Source organism: Culex quinquefasciatus, chromosome 1 (assembly GCF_015732765.1).
Source record: "Culex quinquefasciatus strain JHB chromosome 1, VPISU_Cqui_1.0_pri_paternal, whole genome shotgun sequence".
NCBI lineage: Eukaryota > Metazoa > Arthropoda > Insecta > Diptera > Culicidae > Culex > Culex quinquefasciatus.
In genome coordinates this window covers 104,602,582-104,629,811 of record NC_051861.1, presented here as the reverse complement: position 1 = coordinate 104,629,811, position 27,230 = coordinate 104,602,582, and the positions used below count along the sequence as shown (strand labels likewise).

The window sequence follows — 27,230 nt, the reverse complement described above, 5'->3', positions numbered from 1 at the left end:
TTCCATTAATCTATTGAATACAAAATTACTAAAACGTTTGTAACTTTCAGTCGCATTCAAAAAGTAAAATTAATATTCTTTGATTTTTTCATCATTTTTTTTGTATGGAGTTTTGCGTTTCTTCCGATCTGCGTAACAGCCTTCAACCAGAAAGATCTTCTCATAGCATCGTTGCTCGGAAGGCTCGCCGACGGGTCTATTACGAAAGTCCTCCCCCACAGCATCAAATTAATACCTTACCCGGCTAACCCGGAGAGAAAAGAATATCGGAAGGCAACGATGGTTAAGTTTGTCGGGTTTGTCGCGTCACAACATAATTTTGATACAGCAAGAACTTTGCTTGGTTTTGTGTCGTAACTCGGAGGGCTCGACGTCGGGTGTATATGTGTCCTCTCCATAGCGTCGTAGCTCGGGAGGCATTGAAAAGCCAATACCTTATGAGCATGAGCATGAGCATGAGCATGGTTGACTGCCAATGAGCTGCTACTCCGTTATTGACAGATCAGCTGAAGTTAAACAATGAATCAAAAATGATCAGTGGGAGCCAACCATCCGTTCACTGTTTAACCTCTGAAGATCCCTACTTTATTAGTCAATACCGGCGCCCTCCCAAGAAGCCTGCAGTTCAACGAAAGGGAGGAATGTTAGTCCGATAGTTGAAGTTGCAGACTCATCAAGCACACAGTTTTTCGCTATATACTTGTTGATACCGCTTGAGACCGTTGAATCCACAGCATCTCCTTCAAGCATCACGTGATTATTATTTTTTTGGGTTAGTAGGAAAAGGTATTGGCTTTTCGATGCCTCCCGAGCTACGATGCTATGGGGAGGACTTTCATAACAGACCCGTCGGCGAGCCTTCCGAGCAACGATGCTATGGGAAGGTCTTTTTGGTTAACACACAAAGTCATTCACACACAATTATTTCACTCCACTATTAATTAATCCAAAATGTCAGTGCGTCTTTCGATCATTATATAGAAATGGCTTTTTCACCATTAAAAATAAAACCTTATTGAAAACATTATACACAATTTACCCGACGCCGTGCCTTCCGATCAACGATGATATAGGAAGGGCTTTGAAAATCACGAAACAATTAATTAAGATCTAAAAAAAAAAAATCACAAAAAAACACCAATTACTCAACGAAAATTACGCTCAAGACACAAATAATTCAGTAAGTCATGCTATTATTCGATCACCACAATCACTCACCCCTAACGAACAGCGACACAAAAGCACACAAAAAAACTAACCTGAATAATCACGACTTCGCGTCCCCACTTCCAGCGCACCAATGACGCTATTATTCGATTAGCACAATCACTCATCCGATACAAACAGCGACACAAAAGCACACCAAAAATTAACCTGAATAATCACGACTTCGCGTCCCCACTTCCAGCGCACCAATCACATTGAAAAGCCAATACCTTATCAAAAAAAACTAATCTCGTGATGCTTGCAGGAAAACTGTGGATTTTAAGCTTTGAAGCAACATTTTCTTGTGTTGCTCCAGAGTTATTTCCAGAATAAATCTTCAAAACAACTCATGAGTCATGAGTTTCCTACTATGCAGATTTGAATTTTAGAATTTAATTTAGAATTTTCAGATTTTATCAAATTGAAATGTCGATTTCCCCCAGTGTTCCATTTTTTTGGCTCACAATCCCGCAGTTGACCTCTTCGTCCAATCCCTGTTGGTCCAAGCAGGCGCCACTTCTTCTTCTTCCCACCTGCGGTTCATTTTTCCCTCGGTCGTAACGTCTTTTGAATGCAAACGGTTTTTGACTCGAGCTGCTGCGGTGAAGTGTTGATTATCCGTGAAAAAGTCGATTTTTGCGAACCGAAATTGATGAAAAAGCTCTACCTGATCCTGACCCGGTACGACAGCTTCCAGAATGAAGACGATGTGAGTATTTTTTGGTTTCTCCGTGCGGGGTGGAGTTTGATGAGGTTTTCGATCTTTCAGGCGCCAGAAAACCCCGATAAAGGTGTTCCCGCGGGCCACGCCACTGTCAAGTCGTGGAAATTCTGGCAGCAGCTTGCCAAGCGATCCCGTCCAGGTGTACTGCCGGGTGCGGCCGCTGCCCTGCGAATCGGACCTGTCCTGTCTGCGGGTGACCGCGCCCAATACGGTCGTTTTGACGCCGCCTGAGATCGCCATCAACTACAAGATCTCGAACCTGAAGGAGACGCAGTACATCTTCAAGCACGTCTTCGAGCCGTCCGCGGGCCAGCACGAGTGCTACTCGACGGTGGCGCAGCCGCTGGTGGAGGCGCTGGTGCGGGGGAAGAATGGGCTGCTGTTTACGTACGGGGTGACGGGGAGCGGGAAGACCTACACGATGACCGGGGACATGCAGCACCGTGGGATTATGCCGCGGTGTTTGGACGCGCTGTTCCGGACGATTGCGGATTTTCAGGCGAAGAAGTTTATCTTTAAGCCGGATCGGTTGAACGGGTTTGATATTTTGTCGGACGCGGATGCGGCGTTGGAACGGCAGGCGGAACTGCACAGTAAGCTGCACCGGGTGCGTCGCAAGGACACCGATCCGGAGATTGCGTCGAAGGCGTCGGTTGAGCCGTCGGAGCTGAGTGGGATCGACGAGGATAACATCTACTCGGTGTTTATCACGTACGTCGAGGTTTACAACAACAGTGTGTACGATCTGCTGGAGGAGAGCACGATTCAGAAGTAGGTTCCAACGGAGTAACTGCCAAGCAAACAAGCTGAATTACCAATAATTATTTTTTTAATGCAGAACCCTGCAGAGCAAGATGGTCCGCGAGGACGCCAACCGGAACATGTTTGTGCACGGCGTCACCGAGGTCGAGGTCAAGACGATGGAGGAAGCGCTGGAGGTGTTCCAGATTGGGCAGAAGCGCAAGCGCGTTGGCCACACGATCCTGAACGCCGAGTCGAGCCGGTCGCACTCGGTGTTTACGATCCGGCTGGTGCAGGCGCCGGTGGACAACAACGGCGAGCACGTCGTGCAGGACCGGAACGCGGTGACGGTCAGTCAGCTGTCGCTGGTTGATTTGGCCGGCAGTGAGCGGACCAACCGGACGGGCAACACCGGCCAGAGGTTGCGCGAGGCCGGCAACATCAACAACAGCTTGATGACGCTGCGGACGTGTTTGGAGATCTTGCGCGAGAACCAGATGACGGGCGGCAACAAGAAGGTGCCATACCGTGAGTCCAAGGTGACGCACCTGTTCAAGAACTACTTTGACGGCGAGGGCCACGTGCGGATGATTGTGTGCGTGAACCCGCGGGCCGAGGATTACGACGAGACGGCGCAGGTGATGAAGTTTGCCGAGATGACGCAGGACGTGCAGATTGCGCGACCGACGCCGGTCAAGGTGGACGTGGGACTCACGCCCGGCCGTCGCAAGGCCAACCAGCTGTACAAGGTCGCGCTGAGCGACATCGAGAGACGCCACGGCGAAGTGGAGAACAAGGAGATTGACCTGGGACTCGTTTACAGTCTTGGGCCGAAATTCCCCGAGTTCAAGCTGAGCGGTCCGGAAGCGGAGAACCTCATCCAGGAGTTGATCAAAACCCTGGAGAATCGAATCCTGAAGCGCAAGTCGCTGGTCGACGATTTCGACGCGCGCCAGGACACATTCCGCATGAATCTGCACAAGATCGAAAAGGACAACGCGGCACTCAAGTCGGAGAACGTCTCCATCAAAGGCGTCCTCGCGCAAAGCCGCCAAAAGATCAAAGCGATGGAGAACAAGATCGTCATCTACGAGAGCTCGATCGACGACCTGAACCGGCGCAATCGAACGCTGGAAGAACGCGTACGCGAACTCAACGCCCAACTCAACACAAAAACCCAGCAACTCAACCAGAAAGAGATCGAAAAGGAGCGCCAGCGCAAAAAGTACAACTCCAAGATCGCCGTCGAGTCGGAGAAGATGAGCCGCGAGCTGGAACTCAAACTTCAGGAGCAAAAGAACAAACTCAAGCAGGAAATCGACGACAAAAACGAGCGCCTAATGCTGGTGTCGAAGATCATCTCCGGCCAGACGCCGGTCAAACCGGTCGCCCGGTCCAACAGCGTGGACGAGCTGGCCACGCCCGTCACGAGCCGAACCGCAGGTTCGAAGGCGTTCTACACGCCGCGTGCAGCGCGGGTAAGTTTCACCGACAACCTCTCAATCCCACCCAACAACTAACCAACCTTCCCGCAGGGCGTCGCCGTCGCCAACCCGCGCCACCGCCGGTCCCGCTCGACCGGCGAGCGCTGGCTGGAGCACCGGGCCGCCAATCCCGTCCCCCTCGGCACCATCATGCAGCCGTACATCCCGGACCGCAAGTCGGTGACGGCGCTGAACGACGCCCAGGACGTGACGGGTGCGAAGGCCTCCAAGTACTGCCTGATCACGCAGGAGGCGGACACCGAGGGCGAGCTGGAGACGAAGCTGTTCAAGGGGGACATCATCCCGACGACCGGGGGCGGCGCCCAGGTCATCCTGAACGACGTGGAGCTGCTGAAGCAGTACTCGCCGACGCGGTCGCCGCCGGGCGGGGGAGGCCGGAAGAGGACGAGCAGCAATCAGCAGCAGCACTGGCAGAATGGATCGTCGGTTGTGGCCAGTGCGCCGCCCATGTCGGAAGTGCAGGGAACGCGCGACAGTGGCAACAAGAAGGCCAAGTATTAGGGGAGGAGCGGGCGCGGAAGGCTGCTGTGTACATATTTTATTTAATCGATTTGAAACTTTTTTACTTTTAACACGTTTTTTTTTAACGGAAGGGCAATAAAATGCAGTTACTTTAAAAAACAGGATGCTAAATGTGTTTATTTGGTGTGCTCAAAAATCGTTACCATTTTACCGTTTCCAAGATGTAGAGGAACAGCATGTAATTCCATCGTGCCCCAGATGTTGGCATAACAACACATTGACATTAAATTGCAGCTTCTAGAAATCGATTTTATTTGAAAACAAGTAATAACGTTTTTCTCAAAAGTTTTGAAAAAAAGTTGGTTCATAATTGATGGAATTTTCCTAAAATTTTATGGAATCCAATATTCTTGGTAGTATTTCAAAATGTTCCATAAAGATCATGGATTAGTTTGACTTTTTCTTATATTTTTTGAGAATTTACTGTTTTCTTTGGTTTTTCTCAAAGTAAAAACATTACATTTAAAAACACTTTTTTTGCCTCCTAATTGAAGAAAGTCCTTGATTCTATTTTCTGGAAAGAGAATTAAAAAAAAATAAAAATTAAGAAATGAAAAACTAAAAATATCTCAAAAATCTTTTTTTTTCAATTGAAAAATTGCCCAAACAGAAATTGAAAAATCTTAGAATAAAAAAAATTAAAATTAGCATTTATAAAACACATATTCAATACATAAAAAAGAGAAACAAATTTAAATAAAACAAATCTGAAAATCACAAGTTCAAAACATCAAAACATATAAATTTGAGAAAAAAAATCATAAATTTAAAAAATGAGATTCAATATAAATTTCTGAATTCAAAATTTAAGAAGTTCAAACAAATAAGGTATTCAAAAATAAAAATTCTCAGATTGTAAAATTCTAAACTTTTAAAATTTGAAAATCTTAAAATATTAATGTTCTTAAATTCTAAGATGAAAAAAATTGAAAAAAAAACTTTTTAACAGATTTCACAAATTTTCATGATTAATTTTGTTTTAGAAAGACACTCCAGACTCGATTATTCAAGGGCCTCGAAAAAATTTCACTTGGTATTTATAATCTATAATAAAAAAATAAAACTAAAAAAAAAACATTTATAAAAAAATAACTTCTTTGAATTTAAACTATTTTTTTAAATTTTAGGATTTAGAATTTTTAAATCTTAGAATTTAAGAACATCCTAAATTTTAAAATATAAAAAAATTCTAATTCAAAGATTTTTTTTAATTTTTTTTAAGTTTTATTTTTTAATTATTTTATTAATAAATTACGCTTCAGATTTTTTATGTTAACAATTTAAGAAAATTAAAACAAAAGCAGAAATTATCTAAAGGCCTCGGAAAAATTTCACTAAGGATAATTAAAAAATAAAACTAAAAAAAAACATTTAAAAATAACTTCTTTGAATTTGAACATTTAAAAAAAAAAATAAAGATTTAGAATTTTTAAATCTTAGAACTTTTGAACATTAATATTTTAAAATTTCAGAATTAAATAAAAAAGGTATTCAAAAATTAGAAATACTCAGATTGTAAAATTCTTAACTTCCAAAATTTTAAACTCTTAGAATATCAATGTTCTTAAATTCTAAAATTCAAAAAATCCTTAAATTTCAAAAATTAAAAAAAAATTAAAGAAGTATTTTTTTAAATGTTTTTTAAAGTTTTATTTTTTTTTTCAAAAAATCAAATTATTTGCTCTACAGTTTTCGATTGCAAGATTCCTACTCGAAACTAGGTGTCCAAAGGCTTGATTGTTGAGGCAATTGCAATCCTTTTTTTACACCTTAGTTTCCATCCACCCCGGGATTCGCACTGACGACCTTTGGATTGTGAGTCCAACTGCCTACCAGCGACTCCACCGAGGCAGGACCCAGGGAGACGACTCCTACACCTGGACTGAGCTATCGACCTAACCTTTAGGTTAGACCGGGGCCAACATTTACTTCCCCATCCGACGGAAGGCGTGATCAGACAAATCTCGTCTCAAAATTTGCCACCGGGACCTTCTGGGATCGGACCCAGGCTGACTGGGTGAGGGGCAATCACGCTTACCCCTACACCACGGTCCCGGCCTATTTTATTTTTTTAGTTACTTTATTAATAAATTACGCTTCAGATTTTTTATTTTAGCAATTTTAGAAACTTTTAAAAGATTTCAAACCGTGCCGGCAGCTGGTCATCGTACGGTTCCAGCGGACAGCTCAGCGTTTTCTCCTGGATGGGGGCGATCGTTCGCCAGCGTGGTCGCTGCCGGTAGCGGCAATGCGGTCCAGCATGAAGTTACCGGGGAAGATCTCTTTACCCTGCCAGAGTTCTTTGCTCTCGCAGGGGAGATGATGACGCGGTTTCGAACCTGCCGTAACAAGGCGGAACAATTCCTGGCCCTTGGGGAGCTGATGATCAAGCACATCTAAAAAATCAAATCAAATTATTCGCTCTACAGCATTGCCTTGGCGTTCCCGATTACGGGATTCCTACTCGAAACTTGATGTCCGAAGGCTTGATTGTTGAGGCAATTGCAAACCTCTTTTTACACCTAAGCTTCCATCCACACAGAAAAAAATATGTAAATTTACACAGCACGTAATTACTGTTTCTTATGTAAACTCACTCAATGTAATATTGAAATATGATGTAAAGAGTAAAAAGTCATGGAAATTACTCAAATGTAAATCTAAATCTGATGTAAATCATGAATCTAATGGAAACGTTGAGCATGGAAACTCAAATCTGATGAATTTCTACCCGTGTTCGGCTTCCTGTAAATTCCTATTTAATGTAAATCATATATCCAATGTATTTCTGCCAAACGTTGACTTCAAAACTACCCGAACTAAAAATAGTTATGTTTGGTTCTCTTTCTATCGCTCTCATACTTCGCTGGCCCACTGCCTGAGCCTCGACCTGAACAAGTTGATGCTTTAGCCGCTCGTTTATAAAATGCAAAGATGGCTCAGTCGGCAGCGGGTAGCAGCAGTAACACCGATCTCCCTACCCGTCGTCCGTTCGATTCCAGTCCAGCGTTATTTCACTTGGCCGTCGACGAGAAAGCGTCCCCTACCAGTGAAACAATTTTTTAAAATCATGATTTCCTTTTGCTGCCCGCTTCACTCATTTTAAAATAGAACATAGGCCACACCCTTTTCCTACTGCAATCCAAGTCGAGCTTCTCATTCCCATTAGCCAATCAGAATAAGTTGATTTGAACTAATGTAAATTCCAAAAGTAATGTAAATTCCAAAACTAATGTAAATTTTCAAAACTAATGTAAATTTCCAATAAATCTAATGTAAATTTCCAATGAACCTAATGTAAATATACCGACGACCTTTGGATTGTGAGTCCAACTGCCTACCAGCGACTCCACCGAGGCAGGACCCAGGAAGACGACTTCTACACCTGGACTGAGCTATCGACCTAACCTTTAGGTTAGACCGGGGCCAACATTTACTTCCCCATCCGACGGAAGGCGTGATCAGACAAATCTCGTCTCAGAATTTGCCACCGGGACCTTCTGGGATCGAACCCAGGCCGATTGGGTGAGAGGCAATCACGCTTACCCCTACACCACGGTCCCGGCTATCACATCTATAAAGGATAATAAACTGTAATCTAGTTTTAAGCTTTCTCTATTTCTATCCTCTTTCCCTTGTAATTTTAGTAAGTTGTTTTTCTTAATTTTTCTTACTCTTGGTGACACCTTTATTTACAAGCAATAATTGTTCCAAAATGGATTATGATGTAACACACAGCTGAAAGGAACTCCAAAACTCTGTAATGTACCTCAAAAGAATTTATTGTATCTTGATTATTCACCAATAAAACCGAATTGAATTGAATAAAAGATTTCAGAAATTTTCATATTTTATGTTTTTTTAGAAATACAGTCCTACATACTCTACATACTCGGTTATCCAAAGGCCTTTGAAAATTTCAATTTGGATAATCGATAATAAAAGAATAAAACTAAAAAAAAAATATAAAAATAACTTCTTTGAATTTGAACTATATTTTTTTAATTAGGATTTAGAATATTTTAATCTTAGAATCTAAGAACAATAATATTTTAAAATTTCTGAATTGAAAAAAATAAGTATTCAAAATTTAAAAATTCTGAGATTGTAAAATTCTAAACTTCTAAAATTTTAAAATCTTAAAATATTAATGTTCTTAAATTATAAGATTAAAAAAATGTAAATCCTAAATTTTAAAGTTTTAAAAGAATAGTTCAAATTCAAAGTTATTCTTTTTGAATGTTTTGTTTTTAGTTTTATTTTTTAAATTATTTTAATAATGAATTACGCTTCAGATTTAGTTTTATTTTAGCAATTTAAGAAACTTTTAATAGATTTCAGAAATACTGAGAAATACAGTACAGTTGTCTTATTCAACCCTCTACGACCTAACCCTGCCTTTAGACGGGCTTCGATCTTAAAAATCGCCAAAAAATAATTTTTCAACCAATATTTGACCTTTAAAAAGCATTGGAAAGAAGAACTCTTAGAATTCAAGAAAATTTTAAGATTGGAAGGGTGATTGGAAGTTTAACTTGTTTTATGTGACTTTGCAAATGTTTTTAAAAATGTCATTTTTTAGGGGTCAACTATGGCTGTGTTTTTACAAAGATGTTATATATTTTCAGTAATAAGATGTATGCAGTAATTTTTGAAGTGTCCTAGACTACACTCAAAGTAAAAAGTATCCTTTTTTCAAGTTCACCCGTCGTCACCCTTTAAAAGGGTATCGAAAATGTACTGATTTTGACATACCCTTTTAAAAGGGTGACGCCGGGTGAACTTATGAAAAGGATAGAAAGTATCCTTTTTGAGGATTGAAAGTACCCTTTTGAGGGATACTTCTGATTTTTAGTGTATGTCTCTACGCTTTTTTTGCAATTTAAATGATGGTGGTTGAAAAACAAGCAAAAATTTTAAAAAGTGACTGTACAAATGTGAAAAATAGATAGGCAAAATGTAATTATATTAGGTGGTAGAATAGGCCAAAAACAAACATACATAATTAAGATTAGCTTTTTTCTTAATTATATTATGTTTGTTTTTGGTAGTATAAAATACGAAAAATAAAAAAAAAAAACATAAAACAAGAGAAGTAAAGTTTTTTGTAGAACAAAAGTTGCTCAAAATGACCTCCTGAACACGGGCAAACTAAAAAAAAAATCTAAAAAATGGGCAGTAGAGGGTTAAGATTGTCAAGCTCAAGTATGGCCCCTTAAGTACGCTAAAATGATTAAGAATTTTCAAATTCAAGATGGCGGCCAAAATGGCGGTGATGAAGCAATCAACTATTCAAATTTGACGAAAATGGGGTTGCAGAACTCGAATTTGATGATAAAAACAAGAAAAAGAAAATAACGAAAAATAACTTTTTTTCGTGATTCGATTATCCGAAGTCTCATACAAACCTTCGGATAATCGAACTTCGGATAATCGAAACTTCGGATAATAGAGTCTGGATTGTATCGCCAATTTTAAATATTACTGTTTGTTTTTTAATTCCAAAAAATCAAATTTGATATCTTAGTGTTTGTATATTTTGAAAGCTATGAAAAAAATTAAAATTACTTAATTCCTAGCAACTTCTTGTGTGTCAACTAACGGTCGCATAAAAAAACAGTATTGAAATTATTTTAGAAATTTCAGATCCAAAATATTAAAAATATTTTGTATAGATATACAATTTTTAAAATACATAATTACAATACTGCTTTTTATGCGACCGTTAGTTGACAAACAAGAAGTTGCTAGGAAAGAATACCGAACTCAACTCTCGAACAGCCGGGTGACACGATGGCACATGCTTTCTGCTTCTCTCTTTTCCTATTCCTTTCTTGCTTGTGCAATTCCGGTTATGTCTACTAACTACTTTGCCCTTTTGTGTGATTTAATATGGAAAATTGGAGTTATCAAACTAGCATATCAAAAGTCAGAAAGCATTCCAAAATAAATAATTTATTCGATTGCGCTAAGTCTACGCCTATCAACATCCCCACAAAGCTCATGCCTTCGCTCCATCGTCTTCCTCCTCCTCCTCACTGTCTTCAAATCCACCCAATTTCGGCTCTTCAACCTCCAACTTGCACTCCCAGCTAGCTTCACCTTCCTCTTCCATCTCCATCGCCTGGTCCTCACTTGAACCCACCCCATCCGGATGGAACTTCCGCCGGTGATCCTTGACTTCCCCTGCCAGCGCAAAGCTCACCGGACAGCGATCGCACGCGTACGGCCCCGGAATGCCATGCTCGACAATATTGTGCCGGATCAGCGTCTTGCGGCACTTGTACGCCTTGCCGCACGGCTCGCAGTGGTGCCGCGACTGCTCGTGAACGTCCCGAACGTGCCGTTCGCACTTGATACGATCGTCGAATGCTTTCGCGCAGTACGGGCAGACGTTGACGGTTGGGTCCGCGTGGGTCTCCTCGTGCAGCCGGAGTTGCCGCAGCAAGCTGAAGCTTTTCCTGCACTTTGAACAGCTGAAGTAGTTGAACGCTCGCGATCGATGATTGTCTCGACTGCCTTTGTTCTTGAACGTTTTGTAGCACAGGTTGCAGCTGTACGGGCGGTTCTTGTCTGGTTTGCGCTTTTTTGGGAGGTGGACCTCGTTGGAATGCTGGCGAAGGGCTTCTACGGTTTTGAATTTTTGTTTGCAGGTGCAACATTTCCGCGGGCTGTAATGATCCCATCTGTAGTGTTTTAGGACGAGTTTTTTGGAGAAGAAAAGATCATCGCAAGCTGTGCAACGAAATAGTGTCTTCGGGAGCCTACCGTGCCGGACGTAATTCGTTTTGTTGATCAACTTGTAGCAGACGTTACAGAGCTTGTTGTTGACTGCGTCCTCCTTCGGAGGATCGTCAACTTTATGTACTTGTTCAGCGTGCTCAAGCAGGCTTGATTCGTTGGGGAAGATTAGCAGGCAGGAGCAGCAGCGGCGCTGGTCGACCGCCTTGATTTCCTGGAAAAGTTCCGATTCATGAGCTGGTGAGTCGTCCACTGCTGAAGATTCGGCCTCTTCGTCGTCGTCGTCGTCATTCTCGCTTTCTACAACATCAACCTTTCTTCCATCCTTGATCTCCCAGACTGCATCTAACGTATCTTCGTCTTCCTCGGGAGTCTCTTGTGGTTTTGCCGGATCTTCAACCTCGTTCTTGCAGACATCATCTTCTTCAAACATATCTTCGTCTTCCTCGGGAGACTCTTGTGTTTCTACCGGATCTTCGACCTCGATCTTCAAGACAACATTCCCTTCTATCGTATCTTCACCACTCTCGGTAACCTCGGTTCGACTTCCTGTAGATGCTGGGGCAACTTCCGGTTCTACCGTAGCTTCTTCAACCTCGATCTTGAAGACAACTTCCTCTTCAAACGTATCGTCACCTTCCTCGGTATCCTCGGTTCGGCTGTGGTTGTTCTCTGCGGATGCCGAAATCTCCAGGTGGTATTTCTTCACATGTCGAGACATGCTACTCTTGTGATTAAAGCTAGCCGGGCAGTGAAAGCACTGGTGCCTTTTTGGAACATCATGTTTATTCTTCCGGTGACTATTCAAATGTGTCCTGTACTCGTTGAAATCGGTGAAAACCTCAGCACAGCGTGTACACTTTTGGGAAAACGAATTATGATGAATGTACTCATGGGCACGTAGCGATTTCTGAGTTCTAAACTTCTTCCTACACTGCGAACACTTGAATGTCGCGTTCTCTTCGGTGCTCCCTTCGTTCGCTTGATCCTTCCGGGGCGAATGCACCTGACCGGAGCTGCAAACTTTCGCATGCCTGGTGACATGCCGCTTGGCGAGAAACAGCTCACCACAAGCCTTGCAGCGGAACAGCGTCTTGGGTGACTGCTTGTGTAGCTCCATGTACCGCTTGCCCACCAACCTGTAGCACACGTCGCAAACCTCTCTGTCCTTTGTAGCCATTGGCGTTTCGGCAACCGCGTATCGCTCCGTACTATGCGCGACAAGTTCCTCAACGGTGTCGAAGAGCTGGTGGCACCCGCAGCAGCGTTGTTTGGTGTTTGGAATCTCTTCGAACGCATCCGTGTGCTGCAAGGTGGAAGATTCCTCCTTTTCATCCTCCTCAATCTGGCAAACCGAACTGGTCTCAACGACCGCCGCCTCCAGCATTTCCCGCAGCTTCCGGTCCGACTCCTGGCAGAGCACCCGCACCCGGTACGCCGCTCCCACGTCCAGCTGACATTGGACGCAGCACCACGCCGAAAGGTCCGCCTCGTCCGGACGCACTTCGATGTCGCCGACGAGGGCGACCAGCTGGGCGAGACTGTAGCCGTCGGCCGCCTGGCACTCGAACAGGTTCCAGGAGGCGTCCGGCGGCGTCGGTGCCGTGCAGACGCGGCAAATTACCGGCGTGGACATTGGGCGGCTGCAACAGATTTGTTCAGCGTTTTCAGTACATTCCATGTTCCGATTCGGGTCCGTGTTTTTTCATGCTAAGGATCGTTCCATACCTGCGAAAGTCGACTGGTCTTGTTGTTTGCTGGAAGAAATTTGGTTTGTTTTCATCAATTTGTGAAGACAAACTGTCACAACGAAACGATAAAAACGATAAGCGTTTGTTTGACTGTCACAACACAAACGTCAACCGTCTGAACAACAGAAAGTTGAGCCGGTTGAACTGTTTGTTTACATCCCAAGCTAGCAATGTCCACCCACGAAACGGACCGGTCCGAGGTGTGCCGCATCTGTACGGTTCTGACCGCGCCGGAAGCGTCCTCGAACCTGTTCGAGTGTCGCGTCGCCGACGGGTACAGCCTCGCCGAGGTGGTGGCCCTCGTCGGGGACATCGCGGTGCGCGCGGACGAGACCGGCCTGTCGGCGTGGTGCTGCTTCCAGTGTCAGATGGACGTGGAAATGGCCTACCGGGTGCGGGTGCTGTGCCAGCAGTCGGACCGGCAGTTGCGCGAAATGCTGGAGGCTGCGGTGGTGATGGAACCGGAAGGGACGTTCGAGCTCGGTGCGGTCTGGAAGATGGAGGTGGAGGAGCCCGCGCTGGGGTGAGTAGCGGGGGTCGTTGTTTGGTGGACTCGGTGATGAACTTTTTTGAGTATTGTAGGGAGATGGTGTACGAGGAGAATCATGGGGAGCAGATCGATTACGATGAGGAAGCAGAGGCGGAGTTGCTAGATCTCGAAGAGGAATCTTCCAATTCTCAGCAGGACAAATCAATGTTAGCGGATGTTTTCGAAGAAATTCCAAACACCAAAAAACGTTGCTGCGGATGCCATAAGCTCTTCGACAGCGTTGAAGAAATACTTGAACATAGCAAGAGAGAGCATGCGGTCACGCAGAAAAATAAGGCATATTTGAATCAACAAAACATTTTGTTGATTTGAAAATCAAGATTTTTGTTGAATCAACGCTAAACGTCAAAGCAACTTTTTCAAAACAACAAAATATTTTTGTGGAATTGAGAAAATCAAGGTTTGTTTCAACGCAAAATCGGCGTTGATTATATTCAACAAAATTTTTGTTGAAACAAACCTCGTACAGGCTGATTCTACAAAACATTTTTCTGCGTGGTGATAAACCCACCGAAAGCTACAAAGGACAGAGATGTTTGCGACATCTGCTTCCGGTTTATGGAAAAACGATATCTGGAGTCACACAAAGAGACGCCCAAGACATTGTTCCGCTGTAGGACTTGTGGTGAACATTTCTTCACCCAGAAACAGGTCACCAGGCATTATTTTAACGAGCATGCTTCAACGAAAACTTGCTGCGGTTGTGAACTAACGTTCGACACGGAGGAAGACCTCCGGTTGCACTCGGACCAGGTCCATCTGCCGCACAAGTGTCAAGTGGATAAGGAGAATCCCAACCAGTGCAATATCTGCTACCAGACCTTTAGTTCCGATCTTGGACTGTACATCCATCGAAGCCGTCAGGGGAGTACCGAAGAGAAACAGAAGTACAAGTGTTCGAAATGTCCGAAACAGTTGTCGACACAGGAAGCGCTACAATTCCACGAGTACGGCCACCAGAACCCGTTCTCCTGGAAGTGTACACGCTGTGCCGAGGTGTTCACCGATTACAGCACGTACAAGACACATGCGAGCACCCACAAGGCGCCAAGGCTTACCTACGTTTGCGAAACGTGCGGTTTAGAGTTCCGGTATCAGATACTCCTACACAAACATGAGGCCACTCACGGTGGCCCAAAAAAGTTCAACTGTCAGCACTGTCCCTCTAGCTATACCCAAAAACGTCAACTGACCAGACATATGAACAAAGTCCACCAGGACATCCAAACATCAACGCTGGAGGGAGATTGTAACTCCAGCGAGAAGGAAGCTGACGATGACCTGGACAGCATGCTGGACGCTGAGCAACCAAAAGCACCGGAAATCTAGAATCTTAAACCGCTGTAAGACCATACCAGATAATAAAGAACTTTCGGATCCATAACAAACCAAGTCGCAAATTCTCTTTCCACCCAATGTTTCCTCTCAACTTGCCAACAACAGCCCCTCCCCGTCGTCCACGCCGTCCCGCACCCCCTCCAGCAGCAACATCTCGATCTCGATCGGCCCGGCCCCATGCTCCTGACCTCCCTCCTCTCGCTCCTCACCCGCCTCCCCCTCCTCGTCCACAATGACCGTCAGCTCGCCCGCCTTGACTAGCTTCGCGCCCGGATGCGCCTTCAGGTGGCGCTTGAGCGCGTTCGAGTCGTTCAACCGCTTGGCCTCGCCGCACAGCCGGCACTGGTACGGGGACGGGTCGCCGTGGATGCGCATGTGGATGGTCAGGTTACCGCGCAGTGCGAACGCCTTCTTGCAGACTACGCACGAGAAGGGCTTCTCGCCGCTGTGCAGGAACTTGTGGCCCTTGAGGTGGTTCAGCTGGCGGAACGACTGGTCGCACTGTTCGCACTTGAAGGGCCGGGAGTCGCTGTGAACTAGGAGGTGCGTCTTGAGCGATGATTCGTAGCCGAACTTTTTGTTGCACTGTTGGCACTCGTAGGGTTGCTCTTTGGTGTGGCTGCGCAGGTGGACCTGGAAGGGGTGGAAAATGGTTTGAACTTTACACAAATTGTAGGTTTTTCTTGATCTGTAAGACACTCTACAAGGAATCCGTCATCAAGATGCTGTACAACTAATTTTCTTCTTCTTCAATCCCCGGGTCATGAGCTGTCTCCAGATGCGTGGCCTTCTAACTCGGTCCTGGGCTGCTTCTCTACAATTCCGCACCCTCTCCACCGCGTTCCAACCGGCTCTGAATTAGACACCAACGTTCAGAGAGTTGCGTCAGCTCGTGGTTCATCCTTCTCCTCCTTACATTGTTCTCACGCAATCCGCCAAAGAACGTCTTTAGCACTCGCCGTTCAAACTCCTCAAGCGTTTACAGGTCTTTCGCGGGTCCGTAGAAAACGACCGGAACTATCAACTTTTCGTACATGGTGCACTTTGTACGCTGGGAAAGGTAACCAGACCTTAAGGTCTTGTGGAGTCTATAGTAAGCACGACTACCGGTGATGATACTCCTCCAAAACTCCCTGCTGCAGTTGTTGTCCAACGTAACTAACGATTCAAGGTACACAAACTCCAACACGACTTCGGAAGACCCTGTCGATCGTCACGCTCGGTCCTATGCGAACCCCAAGGAACTCGGTTTTTCCTGCCAGCTGGTACTTCGCCTGTGCCACATTCACCCTCAATCAAACCTTATCCGCTTCTCGCTTCAATCCAGTGTACAGTGTACTAGTCACCTCCTCGAACGTTCTGCCGACAATGTCCATGTCGTTGGATAGCAGATGAACTGGCTGGACCGGCTGATAATTGTGCCCGAATGTTGAAGCCCAGTGTTAAAGCAGAGGCCATTGCCAATGATGAAACAGAGGCATATTTGCTTGGATCGGACCCGAGATCTTCACGCTGGACCGTGAACCATCCATCGTTGATTTCACCATTCTGGTCAGCTCACTCATCTTTCACTCTGTAGAGTGAAGGCTCGATAGTTCTCACATTCCAACTTGTCCCCTTTCTTGTAGATCGGATTAAAAATTCTCTCGTTCGCCAAAACCGACGACGTTTTCCCCATTCAGGTGCTCATCGAAGTGCTGCTTCCAGCGTTCGATCACCTCACGCACGTCCATCAAGATTCTTCCGTCTAAGGATGGATAAGTCCCGACACATTTCAGCTCGCGGCATGAAGCCAGTCCGGGATTGGATACGTTTCTTGTAGAACTTAGACGTTTCGTTGAAGCGATACATCTGCTCCATGTCCTGGCACTCCAGTTCTTTTAAGCGGCACTTCATATCCCGGAAGGGATTGGTTTGCTGTCTGTCAAACTATTTGTATTTTGTGTGATATGTAGCAGCTATTTGTCTTGTGTTTTTGTCCCAAATCGCTTGACATTCCTCATCAAACCAGACATTCCGTCAAACTCGATCCACGTACCCGTTGGCACTCGATGCCGTTGATGGTTGCTTCCATATGGCTCCAGCAGGCTTCCAGAGGGCCTTCGGCGAGCTCACTTTGGACTGGCAACGCAGCTTCGAGTACCTGCGCGTATTTGGTAGCGACCTCATGGTCCGTAAGTCGCTCCAGACTATACCGCTCTGGGCGTGTCTTTTGGTGATCTCCAGGTGTACTGGCGGAGGGACTGTGCTTGAAGAAGGTACTACGTATGGTCATGTTTCGAGAGTTAGCGGAATCGATGAGTCGTTCTTGTTCGTCTGCTGGTGGGCGCTGAACTCCCCAGCAACCGATCTAAACTCCTTCTCCTGGCCAACTTGAGCGTTTAAGTCGCTGATGACAATCTTGACGTATTGTTTTGGATACTTTCTGTACTCGCGGTCAAGAAGCTCGTAGAAAGCGTCGATGTCATCGCCATCGCTTTCCATGAGCGGACTATGCACGTTACTGATGCTCAGATTGAAGAGTCGGCCCATGATTCTCAACCGGCACTTTCTGTCGTTGACTGGATACCACCCAATGTTCGTTGGAAAGAATGCGGTCGCTCCCATCGAAGTTGAGAGATCTGCAGTTCCACGTCCCTAGTTTCCAATCTTTGGTTCCCCGAAAAAAGGGTCGGCGTTCGGATAGGATCGCATCTGGAGCTCTCTGCACTTGGGTTTTACGGCGGTTGGTTGTAGCCATCATTCGATGATCTGTTAATATGTTTTAAGATGGTTCTGGAAACGATGACTTGAAGCGAGAATTGAAGTGTTGAAACTCGTTCGTGCCGTGATGTACTGACCTTCCTGAAATGATACAACTACAATTACAACCCCACAACGAAACCTCACCTTCAAATGCGCCATAATCTTGAAGTTCTTCCCGCAGAACGTGCACAAGATCTTCGCTTCCGAGTGGACCTGCTTGTGGCTGCGCAGATTCGTGTACATTTTGTGGCACACGTCGCACTCGGCCGGCACCAGCGTCTTGGGCTTCCGGTCATTTCTTTGCTGTTCCGGCCGCGTGTGCCGTACGGCGTGCAGTTTGAGCAGCTTGTTGGACTTGAACCGCTTGCAGCACGTCTCGCACGAGTAGTTGCGCTCCTGGATGTGGGTCGAGTGGTGCGCTTCGAGGACCGTTTTTTGCGAAAACTCCTTCCCGCAAAGATCGCACACGAACCGGCGCTCGCCCAGGTGAACACTCTTGATGTGTCGGCGCAGGTTCCGACTGCTCTTGTACGAGTTGGGACAGTTCTGGCAGGAGAAGTTACGCTCGCCGGTGTGAATGACTTCGTGACTTTGGAGGTGAGCCCGCCGGGAGAACCACCGGTCGCACTCTCGGCATTTGTACCGCTCCTTGCCGTGGGTTTTCACGTGCTGATACAGTTCCGTGCACTTCTCGAAGCTGGCCTCGCACGTTTCGCAGTGGAACCGCTTGTCGTGGGCGTTCCGTTCGACCTTCGGCTCCTCCAAACTCCCTTCTTCGTCTTCCTGCTCGAAGCAAATGTCGTCCTCCTGAACTTCTTGCTCCTCCAGATACTCCTCAATGGCGTACTTCACCGGAACCGCACTGTATAGCACGTCCACCCCGCTCTCAACCTCACTCCCCTCCACCTTCTGCTCCTCAATGATCCCGATCACCTCTCCAAGCGGTGCCTCCACTTCCAAATCCTGATCCTGCGCCTCCACAATCAATCCATCTCCCTGCTCCTCCTCCTCCGGCAGACCCACATCATCCCGAATCTCCATCACGTACTCGACGGTCCGGCCGTCCTCCTCCTCCTCTTCCACCACCAATTCCCCCTCCACGCTCCCTTCCAACTTCAAGTGGGCCCGAATCTGGTCCTGCAGCCGCTGCTCGGCAGCTTCGCAGCGCAGCAGAAATTCGTACGCCACGTTCAGCGTGTTGACGCACTGGACGCAGATGCACCGGGGTAGGGGATCGTCGTCCTGGATCTGGCGGATGAACGCGTTAAAGTTACGGTCAACACTCTTCCCAGGCAGAAGGATTGAAGGCAACAAAACTTACCCGAATTGTGGTGAGCGAGGCGAGCTTGTCCGCGACGGCCAAGTTCAGCTTGTTCGTCAGATCGCACAGGTTCTCCTGGGACTCGCAGATGCGGCAAATTGTTTGGAATATCTCCATTTTTTCACTATTTTGAATTTTTTCTAAAAAACACTTAAATTTTTCACGATTCTCACGTTGTTTTTGTCTTTTTGTCTGATTTGAGAGTAATTTTGACAGCTGTTTGTTTTGACAAAGATGGGCTTGTTGGATTTGGTCGAATTTTCAAATGGCAGAATAGACTGTGACAAAAAATCGAAACGAATCAAATTTAATCAATTGGCCCTTTGTCAATTTTTATGTACAACGGTAAAAAACACCATTAAAAAGGTGCAGGTGGTTATGTTACACATGACCAGTATGACAAAGAACTTTGCAAGATGATTGTTGAAATTTTCGATAAGAATGTCCGGTCCAAATTTCCCCATGATTCCCTTATAATTACATAAGACAACTCTTTTGTGAATAGTTTTAAGACATAATATCAACGTCCTATCGAACTAAGGGGACGGAAATTGCAAATGGAGCTGCAATAGAAATCAAGGTGAAATCAATCGACTTTCCCTCACCACTCGAAAGTTATCAAGATGCGGAAATGTTTTTGCAAGGCTGTTGCAAGCAATTGGCGGCAGCAAAGTAAATTTGAACAGGAAACATTAAAACTGCCCTTTCAAGGGCTCTAATTGAATTCGAAATAGTTATTCTATATTTCCAGAAACAGAATTTCGCCGCGGCACAATAAAAAGGCAATCGCAGTAATCGATTTATTACTTCCTGCGTAAAATAAGCGATGATATTTTAACTGCGTAACTTCAGATAATGGTCAGATGCATGTGCAGTATCAAAAACCATAAAGTTTGATACCCATATTGCCCTAACTCTTATGGTTCGGCAAATGTCCCCTCATCGGAACATCCGCGGGGCCTCCGGCCATTCCAGATTGTGGCCAATACTTCCGAAATTTCAAATTTCATGTCCAGTATCAAAAACCATAAAGTTTGATACCCATATTGCCCCAACTCTTTTGGTTCGGCAAATGTCCCCCTTCGGAACATCCGCGGGGCCTCCGCCTCCGGATTGCGGTCACGACTGCCGAAATGTTAAATTTCATGTCCAGTATCAAAAACCATAAACTTTATCGCAACCACAACCAACTTGACCCAAAGGGAACTGGTTCTCGATCAACACAGAGACCCCTTCTTGTTGCCGTTAACCGGAGCCTTCCGGGATCAGCAGCTTGACCACATCGGTCCCTAACGTTCTTCCTTGATGGCCTGCAGCGACAATCCGTCCCGTTCCTGCGACGGCCCGAGCCATTTCGGCGACCTCTCCACGTCGTTGACCGGGGGAAATTTCTGCTGTCCCTTCTGATTCTGCAACTGCCACTCGATGTTGACTCCTCGGCTGTCAGAAAATTATGAGCTTGAGTGGAGATGATTTTAGATACATCAATCTCACGTCTCTCGGAGAGGATGATCGGGAAAGGTTTGTTCAACCAATCAGCGTGAAGGAAAAGGAGGAAATCTGCGAAGAGGAAATCGCCACGTAACGATTTCGCTTCGCAAAAATTGGGTTCCGATCTTTTTATTCATTCTCTTTACACATACTACACCACCTAGAGCACCAAACAGTGCGTTGCAAGTGTATTTGTAGCAAGAAAGCGCCATCGACTGTGGATTTGCTCGTGTGTGTGTGTGTGTGTAGTAAACCACACTAAAATTGTGTTCGCGGAACCACACTAATATCGAAAATCGATTTTCCCCAAGATCGATCGGATGAGCAAACTCGTGAAGGGTAGTTGCACGGCAGAAACCAGGCGCACACAAATGAAGCTCCCCAGCCCGCGTTTGTGTGTATGCGTTGATAATTTGGTGCTCTTTCAAGCCCCAAACTTGCCACTCGATTTCCCTTCCGCACACACAAACACTCACTACCGTACCCAACCAGATTTTTAAAGAATACTCTTTCGTGTGAATTGGCCCTGAAAAGGGCCATTTTAACGTCTTATGACGATGATAAAACCATGCGATGATGACACTCCAAGTTGCCGGCAATTTTCCCTCCCGCGCCTGCTCTGCCTCTCTTTCCAATTTTTCAATCTCTCCTTCCTCTCGGCGGCTCTGCTGTGCTGCTGCTGCTTCTCGATCCTCCTCGTGCAAAGCTTCGGACTCGTTTGAGCTTCAACCGGCGGCACGGCGCTCTTTATAACCTCGCTTGGCTGTGACGGCTCGACGCTTTCGAAGCAGTGGCAGAGAGCAAAATTTGCTAAGTGCTAGATACTTGAATCTGATTAATGTGTTCGGGAAAGGTTGCGCTCAACCAATCAGCGACCGGGATTTTCCCGGTCTGAATTTTTATTTTTCATCTTAACTTTTGAGTACTTTAACAAAGTTTTATCAACTTTGTGAGGTAGTCTACTTGCAATTTAAGACTTCCCCTTTCGTTTGGTGGATAAAGCATGCAGATTGCTTGAATTGGGTGGAAGATATAAGCGTTTAAACGATTACACAAATCGTTACACTTTCGCTTCGCGAAATTTTGGATTGACACCCGTAGACAGTGCCCTTAGGACAAAGTTCTTTGTCAAAACCATTTCTGATCACTTTTTTTCATTTTAATCCAAAAAATGTTTATGACAAGACAACATTTTTTCGATGGATCAACTATGGTCCCCTTGGAACGAGCTGTCAAGTAGGAGCTTTTCTGTCAAGAAGGACCGCGAGGTTAATTTTAAAAAATTGATTTAAAAATCCATTTTAAACTCTTTGTGATCGTACAAAGGGTCATTGTACTCAGAAAAATAAGCTTTATCGCTGCAAACAATAATATCAGCAATCTAAGCTCCATTTTTGGACCCAATTTAAAATCAAGCAAAACATTGTTTACATTAGCAACGAGCAGGATGAACTCTTTGTTTACACTTTAACATTTCGAGTTTTTTTTAAAGGACCTATAACAAGACCTATAAGCTATTGCCTGTTAAGGAACTTTTTTTAAGACTCTAGAATTAAACTTCAAAACAGAGATAAAGCACTAAAAAAAATATAAATTTAATCTTTTTTTTTTCTTCTCAACTTATTTTTATTAGGTCCTTTTAGGTGCTACGACCAGGTTAGGACCGAGGATCAAAAATACAACAAATAATAAATAATAAAAAAAACGTAACTGAATCAGATGATCATTTTCTCGTGCCATGTGTCAGCAAGTGTGCGATCACGTCAATCTGTTCCTCGGGTGTCTTGCACTGCCTCAAGCGAACTCTGTATTCTCGGTAAATGGCCCACAGCTCCGACTCGCTGTACAGCATCCGTTCACCTTGTTGCTCCTTCGGGGTTGCACCGGCGTCGGCGCCAGTATTTCCTTGACTTCTTCCTGCGGGACGAGGATGTTTATCTTCCGGTACCGCTCCAGATAGCGGAGGAAAATCCGCCGGGGTAAACACGGCTCCTGCAGGAGTCTGTTTGTCATTCTTCCATGCTGGCGGCTTCGGCTTGGACGCCTGCTGCCTCGACTGGATGAACTGCGCACGTTTGGGACAGCTGCGGTCCAGACCCTCGTGGGATCCAGAACAGTTGACACATTTCTTGGCTTGCGTTTCTTCTGCTTTGCACTTTTCTGTGTTGTGGGGACCCCCACAGCTGCTGCACCTGGGCTTGAGATGGCAGTTACTGGTTCCGTGACCGAACTGCAAGCAGTTCTTGCACTGGGTCACGTGCGGTTCTTTGTTCCGGTAGGCCACCCACCGGACGACGACTGGTCCCACTTTCTTTACCTTGCTACTCAACTCCTTCAGACTGGTGTGCCCCTTGGAGAAGAGCACGATGAAAGGCGTCTCATCGATGGCGGGAAGCTGCTGCTTCCGCCTGATGGCGTGTACTGCCAAGACGTCCAGCTGATGTTCCGTCTTGAGCAGCTCCTTGATGTAATCCGATTCCACGTTCGGGAGACCTCGCATTACTACCCGGTGCGGTCTCGCACTGCGCTTTCCGTGCGTGTAGAACTGCACCTTGTTCTTCGTCAGGTGGGCTTGCACCGTGTCGAAGTCGTCGCTCGAGAAGCACGTAATTTTTGTGCCGTACCGCGTCAGTTTGTGTTCCGGCTGGACATCACACGACGACATCACCTTCGCAAGGCGGGCGAAGCTCATTTCTTTCACCACCAGCGGCGGCTGCTTCTTCTCCCCGGCCGACTTGCCGGTTGCTGGTACCACGGGGATGGTTTTTTCTGCTGCTGGGTTCGCATTGTTGTTGTTGCTCTCCTCCGCTAGCGGGCTGAACTTGTTGTTGCTTAGCAGTTTCTCCACATCGCCGTCGTTGCCGCTATCGCCGACGTTGATCTCCTCCTTAGCCTTCCTGCGGCGAACCTTGACCACGGGACGAAATTCGCCCCCGTCCTCTCCTCCTCCTTCGGAGTCTTCCACCTCCATGCCCGTCGCCGCCTGCGTCTTGGGTTGAAACCCGTCCGGTTTCTCCCACACACTTTTCCTCAAGGCCGCGTTCCAGTAGAACGTCCTTCCATTCTCAGCCCTGTGCTCCGTCCACTCACTCTCCACCGTCGCGGCCGCCGCCATGGCCGTCGGCGAAAGTTAACAAAACACCGTCAAACGCGCTAAGCTAGCTCGAAAGACGACCAAACCCAACGAAAGTTGAACAGGGAGTGACGTTCGACCAAGGGGTTGGAAACTCTTAGGGCTATAATTATTATGTTAACCAGTATATCAAAATATATGTAAGTATACTTATTATTTATGGCCTATCTACAATCACTTAGCTTAGAAAATTTCACTTAGCTTAGGAATTTGAATCAATGGAAATGAATCTGAGTTTCTACAATGGAAAAGTAATCAAATTAGAAACTGACGTTTGGTTTGGAAAATTTCAAAATCTACGGTAAGTTGACGTTTCCATATCAAAGGTAAACAAACAACTGCATAGCAACGTATATCAGCCCAGCAAGTTTTCTAAGTTGATTGTGGATGACGAACGTAAGTTGCAGACTTTCGTAAGTAACTACTTTACTTAGATGTTCTAAGCTAAGTGATTGTAGATAGGCCATTACTTTACATATCGCCAGTATACTTACCAATCTACTGAGAGTATCATAATATACTAACAGTTTACTGCTTTTCGGTTAGTATACTAACAAGTATACTAGAATTAGGTTTTACGCCGACTCGATTTGGAGGTTAGAAAGAGTGCACTGTTTACATGGACTTAGCACAGTTCGATGCGGTCGTCGATTTTGTTCGGGGAAATTCGTCGACAATCGACGAAGACCATGTAAACAGTGCACACGAGCTGTCAAATGACGTCACGGCGTAAAACCTAATATCGTTCCTAAGTAATATTAGAGTTTCCAGCCCCTTGCGTTCGACGAGTTGTTGACGATTGGAAAGACGACTAGAGAATGATAAATTTAATCTAGATATTCAAACAAACCTTTTTGTTTCACAATTTTTACAAAATAATTTTCGACGAAATCGGCCAATCCCACGAGGGAAGTGAAACACGCCGACCTGACACAAATCAAAACAAAAAACTTTCTTTTTTTGTTTACTGTTGACAAATATTGCGAAACATCTGTGCGGTGGTCTGTGCAAATCGTGATTTTCCAAATTCCGGTATTCATTTCGGATCGAAAAGTAGTGCCGCGACAAAATATGACGTCGCTAGTCGGTAGTTTTTCGCGGAGTGTGCTCCGGAAGCCGTTTCTGGTGCCGGTCCAGTGGCGCTGTTTGAGCGCGGTCGCGGCTACGGAAAGTGCCGGTGAAAATCCGGCGGAACACTTTGATATTGTGATCGCCGGCGGCGGAATGGTTGGCACGACACTGGCCTGTGCACTTGGTAGGAAGTTTGCGGAAATTGCGTTAGAAGAACGCGGAATGCCATAACACCGAACAAACGTCAAATTTACCATAATGGCGGAATGATGCTATAATTTTCCTTCCAGGCAAAAACCCGCGCCTCTCGGACCGACGAATCCTGCTGCTGGAGGCCGCCCCGGGTTTTAAGCAGCCCTCGACGGCCACCTACAGCAACCGGGTGTCGGCCATCAGCAAGGGAACGCACCGGTTGATGAAGGCGATCGGTGCGTGGCCCCAGATTGAGGCGACCCGGGTCAAACCGGTGCTGAAGATGCAGGTATGGGACGCGTGTTCCGATGCGCAGATCACGTTCAACTACGACGATCTGGCGGAGAACATTTCCTGGATTGTGGAAAACGACGTGCTGCTGGCCAGTGTGTACCGGCAGCTGGAAACGGTCAAGAGCGTGGAGATTCGGTACGGTGCCAGGATGGAGTCGTGCAGTTTGATGCGCGACGGAGCGGACGCTAGCACGGTGCAGCTGAGCAACGGCGGCAGGATCAAGTGCGAGCTGTTGGTAAGTACGAACAAGATTTTTTTTTTTGTAGTTTTCAAGTCGGGTCGGTTCGGTCGCCGGAAAAACCAGGGAGAGCACAAAAAGCAAAAAAAATCCAAGCTGTCCGGTGACGGATGGTGCTCGATCCGTGCTTCAGTCATCACTGCTCTGTTGAGCAAGCAGCACCACCAGAAAAATGAAAAAAAAAACGCTTTACATCTTCAGCGCTTTGCGGATCATAATTTTGAACAAAACGGTCCTTTTCAGACAACAATTCCAAAAACCTAAAATTAAGAACTTGAAGAATTTTTAAGAATTTAAGAATTTCAGAATTTAAGCATTTAAGAATTTAAGAATTTAAGAATTTAAGAATTTAAGAATTTAAGAATTTAAGAATTTAAGCATTTAAGAATTTAAAAATTTAAGAATTTAAGAATTTAAGAATTTAAGAATTTAAGAATTTAAATTTAAAATTTAAGAATTTAAGAATTTAAGAATTTAAAATTTAAATTTAAGAATTTAAGAATTTAAGAATTTAAAATTTAAAATTTAAGAATTTAAATTTAAGAATTTAAGAATTTAAATTTAAGAATTTAAGAATTTAAGAATTTAAATTTAAAATTTAAAATTTAAAATTTAAGAATTTAAGAATTTAAATTTAAGAATTTAAATTTAAGAATTTAAGAATTTAAATTTAAGAATTTAAATTTAAATTTAAAATTTAAAATTTAAGAATTTAAATTTAAGAATTTAAAATTTAAGAATTTAAGAATTTAAAATTTAAGAATTTAAATTTAAGAATTTAAGAATTTAAATTTAAGAATTTAAATTTAAATTTAAAATTTAAAATTTAAGAATTTAAGAATTTAAGAATTTAAATTTAAATTTAAATTTAAGAATTTAAATTTAAGAATTTAAGAATTTAAGAATTTAAGAATTTAAGAATTTAAGAATTTAAGAATTTAAATTTAAGAATTTAAATTTAAATTTAAGAATTTAAATTAAAATTTAAAATTTAAATTTAAAATTTAAAATTTAAGAATTTAAATTTAAGAATTTTAAGAATTTAAATTTAAAATTTAAGAATTTAAAATTTAAAATTTAAATTTAAGAATTTAAGAATTTAAAATTTAAGAATTTAAAATTTAAAATTTAAGAATTTAAATTTAAGAATTTAAATTTAAAATTTAAATTTAAGAATTTAAGAATTTAAGAATTTAAGAATTTAAGAATTTAAGAATTTAAATTTAAAATTTAAGAATTTAAATTTAAGAATTTAAAATTTAAGAATTTAAATTTAAAATTTAAGAATTTAAGAATTTAAATTTAAGAATTTAAGAATTTAAGAATTTAAGAATTTAAAATTTAAGAATTTAAAATTTAAATTTAAGAATTTAAAATTTAAGAATTTAAGAATTTAAATTTAAATTTAAGAATTTAAGAATTTAAATTTAAGAATTTAAAATTTAAGAATTTAAGAATTTAAGAATTTAAATTTAAGAATTTAAAATTTAAATTTAAATTTAAGAATTTAAGAATTTAAGAATTTAAGAATTTAAGAATTTAAGAATTTAAGAATTTAAGAATTTAAGAATTTAAGAATTTAAGAATTCAAGAATTCAAGAATTTAAGAATTTAAGAATTTAAGAATTTGAGAATTTAAGAATTTAAGAATTTAGGAATTAGGAAAT

The 27,230-nt window shown here is 43.9% G+C and overlaps 5 protein-coding genes across 6 annotated transcripts in view; 3 read left to right on the top strand and 2 right to left on the bottom strand.

The window, feature by feature from the left end:
* The first annotated feature begins 1,741 nt into the window (after positions 1-1,741).
* Positions 1,742-4,798, top strand: LOC6051664 (kinesin-like protein KIF23). The gene is made up of 4 exons (XM_001868029.2): positions 1,742-1,915; positions 1,976-2,701; positions 2,769-4,149; positions 4,207-4,798. The coding sequence occupies exons 1-4, from the start codon at positions 1,905-1,907 to the stop codon at positions 4,675-4,677; spliced, it is 2,589 nt and encodes an 862-aa protein (XP_001868064.2). The 5' UTR covers positions 1,742-1,904; the 3' UTR covers positions 4,678-4,798.
* A 5,837-nt stretch (positions 4,799-10,635) lies between these two features.
* LOC6051662 (zinc finger protein 271) lies at positions 10,636-13,222 on the bottom strand. Its single transcript, XM_038248843.1, has 2 exons — positions 13,168-13,222; positions 10,636-13,082 (listed from the first exon to the last, which is right to left on the bottom strand). The coding sequence occupies exon 2, from the start codon at positions 13,073-13,075 to the stop codon at positions 10,700-10,702; it is 2,376 nt and encodes a 791-aa protein (XP_038104771.1). The 5' UTR covers positions 13,076-13,082; positions 13,168-13,222; the 3' UTR covers positions 10,636-10,699.
* A 78-nt stretch (positions 13,223-13,300) lies between these two features.
* On the top strand, positions 13,301-15,128 carry LOC119765047 (zinc finger protein 761-like). Its single transcript, XM_038248115.1, has 3 exons — positions 13,301-13,713; positions 13,773-13,998; positions 14,239-15,128. Exons 1-3 carry the CDS (start codon positions 13,361-13,363, stop codon positions 15,067-15,069), a joined length of 1,410 nt encoding a protein of 469 aa, XP_038104043.1. The 5' UTR covers positions 13,301-13,360; the 3' UTR covers positions 15,070-15,128.
* An 11-nt stretch (positions 15,129-15,139) lies between these two features.
* On the bottom strand, positions 15,140-19,352 carry LOC119765046 (gastrula zinc finger protein XlCGF57.1-like). The gene is made up of 3 exons (XM_038248114.1): positions 19,145-19,352; positions 17,968-19,071; positions 15,140-15,711 (listed from the first exon to the last, which is right to left on the bottom strand). Exons 1-3 carry the CDS (start codon positions 19,259-19,261, stop codon positions 15,166-15,168), a joined length of 1,767 nt encoding a protein of 588 aa, XP_038104042.1. The 5' UTR covers positions 19,262-19,352; the 3' UTR covers positions 15,140-15,165.
* A 5,378-nt stretch (positions 19,353-24,730) lies between these two features.
* LOC6054812 (ubiquinone biosynthesis monooxygenase COQ6, mitochondrial) overlaps positions 24,731-27,230 on the top strand; it is a 40,279-nt gene continuing 37,779 nt past the window's right edge. For both annotated transcript variants that reach the window (XR_005279128.1, XM_038267104.1), the window contains exons 1-2: positions 24,731-25,023; positions 25,130-25,560. Coding sequence is in view for 1 of the 2 variants with exons in the window: in XM_038267104.1 (XP_038123032.1) it covers positions 24,840-25,023; positions 25,130-25,560 (615 nt within the window). In the remaining variant the exon portion in view is untranslated. The remainder of the gene's footprint in view (positions 25,024-25,129; positions 25,561-27,230) is intronic.

Bases quoted from the DNA above. Each gene is read 5' to 3' on its own strand.
- LOC6051664 (XM_001868029.2), top strand. The intron at 2,702-2,768 runs GTAGGTTCCAAC...TTTTTAATGCAG, and splicing joins GAGGAGAGCACGATTCAGAA to AACCCTGCAGAGCAAGATGG. The intron at 4,150-4,206 runs GTAAGTTTCACC...ACCTTCCCGCAG, and splicing joins ACACGCCGCGTGCAGCGCGG to GGCGTCGCCGTCGCCAACCC.
- LOC6051662 (XM_038248843.1), bottom strand. From the start codon at position 13,075: ATGTCCACGCCGGTAATTTGCCGCGTCTGCACGGCACCGACGCCGCCG.
- LOC119765047 (XM_038248115.1), top strand. From the start codon at position 13,361: ATGTCCACCCACGAAACGGACCGGTCCGAGGTGTGCCGCATCTGTACG. The intron at 13,714-13,772 runs GTGAGTAGCGGG...TGAGTATTGTAG, and splicing joins GTGGAGGAGCCCGCGCTGGG to GGAGATGGTGTACGAGGAGA. The intron at 13,999-14,238 runs GTCACGCAGAAA...TTTTTCTGCGTG, and splicing joins ATAGCAAGAGAGAGCATGCG to GTGATAAACCCACCGAAAGC.
- LOC119765046 (XM_038248114.1), bottom strand. From the start codon at position 19,261: ATGGAGATATTCCAAACAATTTGCCGCATCTGCGAGTCCCAGGAGAAC. The intron at 19,072-19,144 runs GTAAGTTTTGTT...TTCATCCGCCAG, and splicing joins CCTCGCTCACCACAATTCGG to ATCCAGGACGACGATCCCCT. The intron at 15,712-17,967 runs GTGAGGTTTCGT...CACCCCTTCCAG, and splicing joins AGATTATGGCGCATTTGAAG to GTCCACCTGCGCAGCCACAC.